This window comes from Echinops telfairi, unplaced genomic scaffold (genome assembly GCF_000313985.2).
Source record: "Echinops telfairi isolate 266 unplaced genomic scaffold, ASM31398v2 ScPeMD7_15;HRSCAF=58, whole genome shotgun sequence".
NCBI lineage: Eukaryota > Metazoa > Chordata > Mammalia > Afrosoricida > Tenrecidae > Echinops > Echinops telfairi.
In genome coordinates, this window is record NW_022103912.1 from 11,780,553 (window position 1) to 11,790,285 (window position 9,733).

Sequence of the window (9,733 nt, forward strand, 5' to 3'; positions counted from 1 at the left end):
ACCACATCCTCTCTGGTTCTGTGACAGCACCAAATGCCACAGATGTGCGTCCTCCCCTGCGTGGTGAGTAAGCACTGGGAAAGCGCCGGCTTTCTCACTGGGACCGACCGCGCACAGTGAGTGATCCCCCCGGCTTGTCTGGCACATAGGCCTCACCCACACCCCACCTTGGTGCCAATTCCCTGAGTCGGGGCATTGTTGGGCCAGCGCGCGAGCTCCATTCCATTTCGAAAGCAGGAGGACCTTGCTTTGCGTGCCCCTGCCCCTGAGGAAGGTCAAGGTGTCTCCAGCCCACATGTCCTTCTCTCCCTCTGTAGGTACAAGGTGATCTGCCAAAGCTCCGAGCTGGCCAAGGACATCCTGGTGCCCTCCTTTGACCCCAAGAGCAAGCACTGTGTGTTTCAAGGGGACCTGCTGCTCTTCAGCTGCGCCGGCGCCCACCCCAAACACCAGAGGATCTGCCCGTGCCGGGACTTCATCAAGGGCCAGGTGGCGCTCTGTGGAGACTGCCTATAGTGGCCAAGGGCCCGGACCAGTGCTGCTGGGGAGGACAGTGGCCAAGGGGCTGGCAGGCGACCTTCAGGGCCTCGCCAGCCCTGATCTGTGTGGTGGAGGGTCTCGGGTGGGCACAGCTCCTGCGGTCCTCAGACCACCACAGCCGAGGCGCTTCCACGGACGCCAGCCCGGGAGCCGGCCGCAGCGGGTTGACCTTTCCTGAGGAACAACTGCAGGGACCGTGTCAGGGGGGCTGCCCCTGGAGACAAGGGAACTCTGGGGACTCGATTGGAAAATAGCAGCAGCTACAGGGAGAAAGGCGCAGGTTGGAAGAACTTCCTGGGGGAGCATTCCTGAACCCATTAATTTATTTATTTGGGTGGGAGGGAAGGGGCCTTGGGGAGGGAGGAGAAGGGCCGATCACAAGTCTTGTTTCTTCTTCGATGCCCCACCGCCAGGCACTGGCCCTGTCTGCCAGGGCAGGGGGCAGAGGAAGCGGGCACAGTGAGCTCTGGGGCTGGTGCACCCTGGTTCCTCAGGGAGAATCTAACTCCTCAAGGCTAACACTTGCTTTCAAAACAAAGTCAAACACCCCAAGGCATCGTGGGGACAGCCAGGGACCGAAACCGGGATGGGGTCACTGGCCCCTCCACTCAGGCCCCCAGTCCACCCCTCTTGCTTAGAGCCCCTGGGTTCCCCTCCCTACCCCCAGCCCTCCCCTCTGCTTAGAGCCCCCCTGGAAAGGAGACACAGGCTCTGGGAACCCGCTAAGTAGATTGTGCTAAATCCACCCTCTCCTGATGCCACAAGAAGGTGAATAGGCAGGACAGAAGAGCTGCTAGCTAGTTACCTTGGGGCCTCTAGGGGCTTCGGGTGACCGGGGTCCACTCGGTACGCATGCCGCGCCCCTCCGCACTCTGGCTGATGCCCCCTTGTCAGCGGTCCTTGTGACCTGCACTGTGGTTTTGAGTGCCTTGTCTGGGCAGAACCCGGCCCCTCCCAGGGCAGCTCTGAGCGTTGTCAGGACGCTAGCCAATTGGGGTCTCAACTGGAGGTTGCCACTGGGCAAGGCCTACATTGTCCTGGGAGCACTTGACAGCTCTGGTCCTGGGGCTGAGGCCAGTGGGGCCCAGCCAGCCAGGGAGAGAAGGAATGACGTGGCTTCAGGGGGACCAGCCTCCAAGTCAGGAATGGTGGGCTTTGCCCCAAGATGGAAATCACACTGTTCAGGGGTCTGAATTGTACCTCCAGTTCTAGAAGCCTGGGAAGGGTGGTTCCTGAGCACATCTGCCATGGAGAACACTGATGGGTGGCTTAGAGGTACAGGGCCCCATCTGAGAACTGTCTCGGCCTTGGCCCAGCAATGAGCAGGGTAGATGCCCAAGGAAGCCTTGGTTGAGAGGTGCATGCCTGCCTGGCCATTTGGGTGCATGTGTTCGTATAACATTGCGAGGGCACTTTCTGGGAAGAGAAACAATGGGCAACTTTGCCCTTAGGAAGCGCTTTTTCCTTGGCTGAGCCCTGGGTGTGGGAATTTGCAGCTCTGGTTCCCCTGGGCCTGTTATCCCCTGGCTGCTGCTGCCCCCTCCCGGGCCCTTTCTAGAACGTCAGACACTGAAGATGGCAGTACTGGCATGCGACCGGCAGGGGGAGCCAGTGGGCCCCACCTGATTTCCCAGGCGAGGCTGGGTTACTGCATCTGAGCAGAGAGCTGTTGCGAGCAGCTCAGGGACTAAGTAAGAAAGGGGGCTGGGGAGCCAAGTGCTGTGAAAAGAATGTGTGCCTGCCCTTTGTACTCGAAGCTCTCAGAATGGTGTGTGAGCTCTCTCTGAGCTCTGGGACCAACAGGCCATCCTGACTTCTCAGCTCCCCTGCCCCTTCTGGGAGTCAGGACCCAAGGGCCCCTTCCCCATGGTCTACCCCAGTAATTGAATCCTCTTCCTGCCTCCGGCCCTGGCAGTGGGCTGCTGGGGCTGCTGCTCTGGGGCAGACCCACCCACACTGCATTGTTAGGGGTACTATCCTGGAGGGAATCCAGGCTCCGGGCCTCCTCAGACTGGGCTAGATTTAGACAGTGCTGGGGGAGGAATATCCCTCCCCTCGGCTTAATCTGGGAGAAGACTAAGCCCCAACGGCCTTGAGGGGAGCCGGGAGCCTGCAGCCATCTTGCTGCGCCCGTGTTGTTAGAACCCTAAATCGATGACGGACCCAAGGGGAGAGATGTCTTCAGGGGGGCTCAATCTTCTCTCGGCTATACACATATCTTTCTTGGTCTTTTCAGGTTTCGTTTTGGTTTGTTTTTCCCTAAGTGAAATTTGGCTATCTTCTTCCCCAAGGTGACCCTAAGCTCTTACAAAACAAATCCTGCAGGAAAACATTGATGTAACTTACTCAAAGAGAATGCCTACCTTGGAAAGGTAACACGGAGAAACACTTCTTCAATACCAGTAAACCCCTCATTTTTCCCCCCTCGTGTATGCAGTTTGATTTGCACATGTACAAACGGAGACCCTCTTGGCCATGGCCTTGGATGGGTGGTCCTGTCACTGCTTTGGATAACGTGCCCGTTTTGCGTACACTGTGTCTAGTAGAGCTGTCCTCTGTGTCTTTGGTGATATTTATTGTTTCGCTGATGTGCCTTTTCTCTTTTCTTTGGGGGTGACTCTCGGAACGGGTGCTGTTTAAAGAACGGTGGCCAACTCCAGCCTAGAGACCAGGGCGTGGCCCCCCGGTCGGCGCAGCGGCTCAGACAAGACACCAGAGCAGCTGGGCCTCATCAGAAACACTTGGGCTGTCTGGCATCATCTCCAGGGGGGTGACTGTGCCCCCCCTGCCTAATTTGTGTTTCCTTAGTGGATGTGAGGTTTCATGGAGGTGAATCACTGCCCCCCCTTTTGGGAGCAGAGACCCCAGAAGGACATGGCTCGCTGGCGAGAGCAGGATTGAAAGAGTGTCTTTGCTGAACCAGACCAAGCCAGGCCCCCCGTTTTTCTGAGGTGGTTTACCTAGATTGTAGATATAATTAGGAACCTCCCACTTACATGCCCAGAAATTCTTGATTTAAAGAGAGAGTTTATTTTGTTAACGACAGGCTCTGTTGTGTGTGTTACTGGCCCAAGCCTGGATTGTTTTATTTATTGAAAGTATTCTCATTTGAATATTGGCTTCATCCTAACCCCCATCCGTCCTGAGGAGGCTGCTGGGCATTGTCTCTGTTCCAGGTCAGCGAGGAAGGCAGGGGCTCCCCAAAGCTACGAGGGCGCTTTTCATTCTCGCTGGCTTCAACAAAAAGGGGTGGGGGTAGGACGGGGAGGGAGCAGACGGAGTTGATTTGTGTTTTGGGTAGAGGTCTTATTTTTTAGCAAAAGGCCTAATTAGATATTAGATGTTCCGTTCTTAGCGCGCAGGGTTCATCCCAGGGCCTGGTGCGCAGGAAACCCGCGGAGTGTCCCATGTGCTCGGGACGAGCATTTCATGACACGTGGGGATGAGCTGACCTCACTCCCTGCTGTTCAGACATCAGACCGACTTGAAAGTGTGACTCCGGGAGAATGAGGTATCGTCGGAATCCCCCGTCCCTGCCTTGCTGTAGCCCCAACTCACCCAGTACTTCAGGCTTAGCCCCACACCAGCAAGTCGGGGAGCACGCAAGTGCAGCGATGACAAGTCCAGGGGGCCCTTGGCCACACCCCCGTCCTGTCTCCTGGACCGCTCAAGGGCTTCTGAGGAACATGTTGACCCAGATCTTAAAATGAGTTGTCTGGCGGACTGAATCCCTTCAGCCAGTCTGTTGGTTCTGTGTGCTATGTACCGGAGACACGTGGGGCTCCGCTATTCCACGGGGCTCAGCCGCCCAAGCCGGGCCACTCTCACAGGGAGGTTCCCATCAGACTCCGCTCTGGAGGAAACCCTCCTGGGCCCCAGTCCAACCTGGGGATGCCTAGCTTGCAGATGACCCCCTGGAGGTGCTGTCCTAGTGCAGCCGGGGGCCCTGCCTTCTTCAGAACAGCTCCTAGGGAGATGTCCCCAAACCTCCTCACGCTCAGTTACGGGATGTGCTGGACGCGCCCTGGTGGTGTAATGGGATGAGTGTCGGTCTGCCAGCCGCCAGGGCGGTCAGGTCCCTCTTGTGGGAGAGAGATGTGGCTGTGTGCCCCACAAAGATGTACAGCCTCAGACACCCTGAGGTGCAGCCCACTCTGTCACCATGCAGGCTCCCTGTGAGGCCGAGTCACCTGGGTGGCAGTGGCTTTGATTTCTGGTCTTTTATTAGTTGGTGTATTGGGGGGCGGGGGGGAATGGTGACCTCTTATTTCCTTGGCAAACTTCGTCTTGTCTTCTATCCCATCCGTATGATTCTGGATAGTTATTTTCGTTGTGGAATATTGGGGGGGCGGGGGACCAGTGTCTCCTTCAAATCCCTTTGAATTGTCTTCTGAATACACAGCTCTGGGGGGGGCGGGGCGGGGGTGATCGGAATTGACCTTCTTCAAAGCACCACTTATCCCAGAACTGGTGGCATCTTAACACTGTCTCCTCCCACCGGCCCCGCACGACACAGGTACGTTTCAGCTGAGAGGCGGGCGCAGCTAAGGAAAGGAACGAGGGGGCAGCTCCGGGGGAGTGGCCGCAGGCAGGCTGGCGGTGTCTGTGCCCGAGGGTGGGCATCGGCACCTGTTGCCGCCTCTGTCTCACTGCCCCTGCTCAAGTACCACTGGGACAGACATGTCACCGTCAAGGCCAGCGGGGATGGAGGCCCCCTTCTGTGGTGGCTGTCACAGCCCCGGTGTCTTTCAGCTCGGGGCAGATCTCCTCTGTCTTGTTCGCCTCTGGGGTTCAGTAGCGCAGGATTCTGCAAGCCAAGGTGTCTCTGTCCACATGTACTGTACCGGCTTAGAGAGCACTGCTTTGTTTCCCACCATTGTAGAGAGAACAGGGAGAACTTTATTTTTCAATAAACTTTTCTTGTGTGACAGGCGGAAGTGGTTTTTGGGGGGAGGTGAGTGGGTGAATGGGTGGGTGGGACAGGGTCCCACAAAGAGCAAACAGCCGCTGTCCAGCAGCAGCACAGACAGGCCTCCACCAGCCACGGCCACGCTGTATAACACAGTATTGAAAATGCGGGGGGCTTGGATTACTGTTGAGTATTCCTGCTTGTGAGACCGCTTGGTGGTGCTTTGGGAGAAGCGCTAGACTACTAACCACAGAGTTGCTGGTTCAAGCCCACCAGTCCCTCCTTGAGAGAGAGATGAGGCGCTCTGCTTCCATACAGATTGACAGTCTCAGAAACCCTATCCAGGGCCACTTGGAGTCAGAGCCAACTTGGTGGCCGTGGGTGTGGTTTGGGCTAGGCCCCGCTGTCCATCACCCCCACCCAAACTAACCTCAGAACACCTCCTCTGCCCTGGCCACCCAGCAGGGACCTGCACTGAGACACGTGTACACTGTAGCAGATTAAAAAACCCCTTAAACTCCCTACTGAAATAGGTTGAAAACGGGGCCAGACCATCAGAAGACCCTTAACAAACAAACTACCCATATGATTGAGAACGAGGGGGGTCGGAGCAGAGACCCAAAGCCCATCTGTAGACAGTGGGACATCCCCCACAAAGGGGTCACAGAGAAGGGATGAGTCACCAGGGTGCGGTTAAGCACCGATGAAACACAATATTCCTCTGGTTCCTTGAGGCTTCCTCACCCCCCACCACCATGACCACCCCAGTGCTGCGTCTCACTTTGGACTACACCAGAGCATGTACACAGGTGTAGATAAGAGATGGAAGCCCATGACACGGAATCCAGGAACAGGAGCGAGAAGAACAATACCAGATTGGTAGGGAGAAAGGGGGGAGGGGAAGAAGGGGGAACCAATCATAATGATCGGCACACAACTACACTCCTTCAGGGGGAAGGGAGACAGAGGTCAATGTGAGATATGAAAATAATAATTTATAATTATCAAGGGGTCATGGGGCGGGGAGGGGGGTCGGAGGAGCTGATACCAAGGGCTCAATCGAGAGTAATTATCTAGAAAAGAATGATGGCAACATGTACAGATAAATATGCCTGATATAATTAATGTATGGATTGTAAGAAGAATTGTCAGAGACCTCAGTAAAATCAAAAGGGGGGAGGCAGACCTTGAATTGGTTCCCTTCCCTCCCTCAAAAAAAAAGTAACTGAACCAGGCTTATTGGTCAGTGTCACTCCGCCCAAAAAACTAACGTGCTGCTATCGAGTCTATTGTTGGCTCACGCGATGCCCTGTGGGTTTCCGAGACCATAACTGTTTACTGGAGTAGAAAGCCCGGTCTTTTTCCCATGGAGCTGATGGTGGTTTTGAACTGCTGACCATGTAGATGACAGCCCAACGCCTAACCACTACAGCAGGGAGGGCTATGGTTGAGGTCACCAGTTGCCACGGGCCCCACCAGACTCCTGGCAGTCCTGTGTCAGCAGAACTGTGCCACCGGGTTTGCGAGGATGGAGTTTGTGGGGGAAACAACCTGCCAGGCCTGTCTTCCATGGCATCCCTAAGGGAATCCAAACCTCCACCTCTGGGGGCTGAGTTCACGGTCTGCACCACCCCGAACCCTAGTAATGAGCACATAAGCAGGCGAGTGCCTGCAAGGTCCAGTCCGTGGTGCCCCTGAGGGGCGTGACCGCCTGGTGTGGGCCTGGGCACTGGAGCCAGTGGAGGTCATCAGACTTGGCCCCTGCTGGAAAGGAGCCCACACCTCCCCCATTGGTGTTCCGCATAACACCAATCCCTAAGAGCACGCCAAGCGAAGCAGAGCACATACAGGGGGGCCTTGTTCCCTCCCCGAGCTTCACACAGGAGCCTGCATTCCCCACGCTCGCTGTCCACGCGGTCTTCTTTCCATGAAACAGAGCAACCTCCCACAGTGAGCATCAGACGGTACCAAGGTTCAGTGGCCCCAGAGAGCAAGCATCTTCCTGGACCAGCCAGAAGCAGTACCGAAGTCTGCCTCCCAGAGGTGCCAGCGTCACCCAGTGAGCGTGCCCAGGACAGGGCTACAGACGGGTCACGAAGGCCACCCAGCAGCCTTGCATGATCCCCCCGTCTCAATTCCACTGCACCAAGAACTGTCCATGACAGAGATCCCGCGTGCTGGTAACATGTGGTGACAACTCTCACAGACCACGTCCCCACGTCATACAAACACAGGTCACGTCGTCAGTGGTCGGACACTGCATGGAGGGAGGGGCAGCAGGCCTGGAGGGCCAGGGCTTGGTGGGCTGGGGACAGCTTTAGGGAATCTCTGTACTGGTACAACGGTCGGGGATGGGGGTGGGGGGACCATGCCTGGCTCCTCGCAGGGGAAGCAGCCGCTGGTGGCGGATTGCCACATACCACAACCACCCCACGGAGCATGTCGATACACGGCGAGAGTACAGCAGTATTTATTACAAAGCAACTACAGCTTCACGTCTCTCCAAAACATGGATCCTGTTTGGGTTTTTTCACATTTTATGTTCAGCTTCTGAATGTACAAGAAGGGGCCGTGTGCCGGTTCGTCCATGCAAAGCTCATACGTCACCTACTAAGTACTTTAAAAAGAGGATGCTCTCCTTGGGAACACATCTGTAAAGATTTGGGCGTAGCGAAACAGGATGGAATGAACGGACTACGGCGATCGAAATCAGGAAGTGACCTACTGACCGTTCGGGGGAGGGTGGGTGAGAGGGTGCGGTCTTCCCCCCCAAAATCTGCCCAGAGAGGAGACTCTGGAACTCAGGAGCCCCCTAGCCCAATCCCCAGAGCCCAGAGGGCTTGGCCCTGCTCAGGCTTCAGCAAGGGCCCCGGGAGAACTTGCTGCCAACTCGGGGTCTTATCCCATCGGCTAGATGAGCATTTAAACTCCAGAAAATTAGAGCCTGTCTGTCCTGGCCGGGGTGTGGAACAGGGTCCCCCGGCCCCTCTCATGCGGCTTTCCTGGTGTGATGGCAGGGGCAGGGGTGTGTTGGGGGGGGCGGAGTAGTGCAGAGGACCTGATGAACAGACCTCCTCCCGGCAGGACAAACGGAAAGGAAACTTCCAGAACAGAAATGAGACTCAGTTACGTGTTGGCACCGTCCGCCTACGTGGAAACCTTGTTGGCTCTTCGTGCTGATGGCCCGGGCCTCCACTGGTCACTCGAACATCTCGTAGTGGCGAGTCTGCCTCACCCTTGGCACCATGTCGATGAGGAGTCTGCCAAGAGGAAGGTGGGGGGGCGGGGCAGATGTTACCGCGACACCTGGGCCCGCAGCCCGTTCTTCTGTCATTCACACATCATAAACCCCCTCCCCTTTAATATGTGCAATCCAGCGGCCTGTCACCGTCAGGGGGGTCCCAACTTCCGGGCACGTTCATTGCCTCAAAAAGAAACAAAGAACCTTCCAGATTCCTTACTCCTGAGATCTAAATATTGGTCTGATAAAGGAGGAAAAGCCCCATTGGAGCGGGCCGGGGGGGGGGTCTCCAGGGACAAACAAGTTCATTTCAAACCCGCAAAAGAAATCCAACAGCTGTCGTCTCCAGTGCCCATCCCACCACTGGCAGCGCCACCCCCGGCCAACCCCTCAGTGACGCTCTGCCTCTGTGAACCCCGCTGTCGTCGCCTCCGGGCACTGGATGTGGTACCCCTGCCTCCTGGGGCCGCGGTGGGGACGTGACTTTCATTGTCAAGCGGAGTCATATTGGGCGTGGGGTGGGGGAGAGGGGGCGCTCCAGGCCTAGAGGAAAGTGAAGATGGGGTCGAGACTCACTTGACCCCATAGGCAAATATGGTGAGGCCGATGAGCACGCCGATGCTGCCGTCCAGGTACCACACTGACGCGTCGTGCTTAAAGACTTCCGCACTCAGGAGGATAGAGAAGCCCATCACGCCGCCCACGAGGGAATTAAACCCTGCAGAGGAAGCAAACCGGGTCAACCACTGTGTGAGTCTGGGGACTTTAGAGAAACAAATCCACAGAGACGCATGGATAAGAGAGACTTTTATATAAAGGGTAAGTGCGCATCAAGAAAACATCCCAACCCAGTGCTCCCCAAGCCCACAAGTCCAACATTAACCCATATGTCCGACACCAATCCACAAAGTCTGCCTACATCTCACAAAACAGACACAATGATGCCGACTGCAGGAGGAAAGGCGAGTGAGTGTGTAAGCATCTCAGCGCTGGCAGGGGTCTCCACACGGCTGCTCCAGCACCCAGGGCTGCATCGGGGTAGG

At 56.4% G+C, this 9,733-nt stretch overlaps 2 protein-coding genes across 2 annotated transcripts in view; one reads left to right on the plus strand and one right to left on the minus strand.

Annotated features, from left to right (window-relative positions):
- Positions 1–852, plus strand: part of MGAT5 (alpha-1,6-mannosylglycoprotein 6-beta-N-acetylglucosaminyltransferase) — a 416,629-nt gene extending 415,777 nt beyond the window's left edge. The window contains exon 16 of the mRNA XM_045287418.1: positions 318–852. Within this exon, the coding sequence (XP_045143353.1) occupies positions 318–516 (199 nt within the window). The 3' untranslated portion in view covers positions 517–852. The remainder of the gene's footprint in view (positions 1–317) is intronic.
- A 7,635-nt stretch (positions 853–8,487) lies between these two features.
- TMEM163 (transmembrane protein 163) overlaps positions 8,488–9,733 on the minus strand; it is a 255,429-nt gene continuing 254,183 nt past the window's right edge. Inside the window, exons 7-8 of the mRNA XM_013007047.2 lie at positions 9,267–9,408; positions 8,488–8,709 (exon numbers count right to left, since the gene is read on the minus strand). Coding sequence (XP_012862501.1) covers positions 8,649–8,709; positions 9,267–9,408 — 203 coding nt within the window. The 3' untranslated portion in view covers positions 8,488–8,648. The remainder of the gene's footprint in view (positions 8,710–9,266; positions 9,409–9,733) is intronic.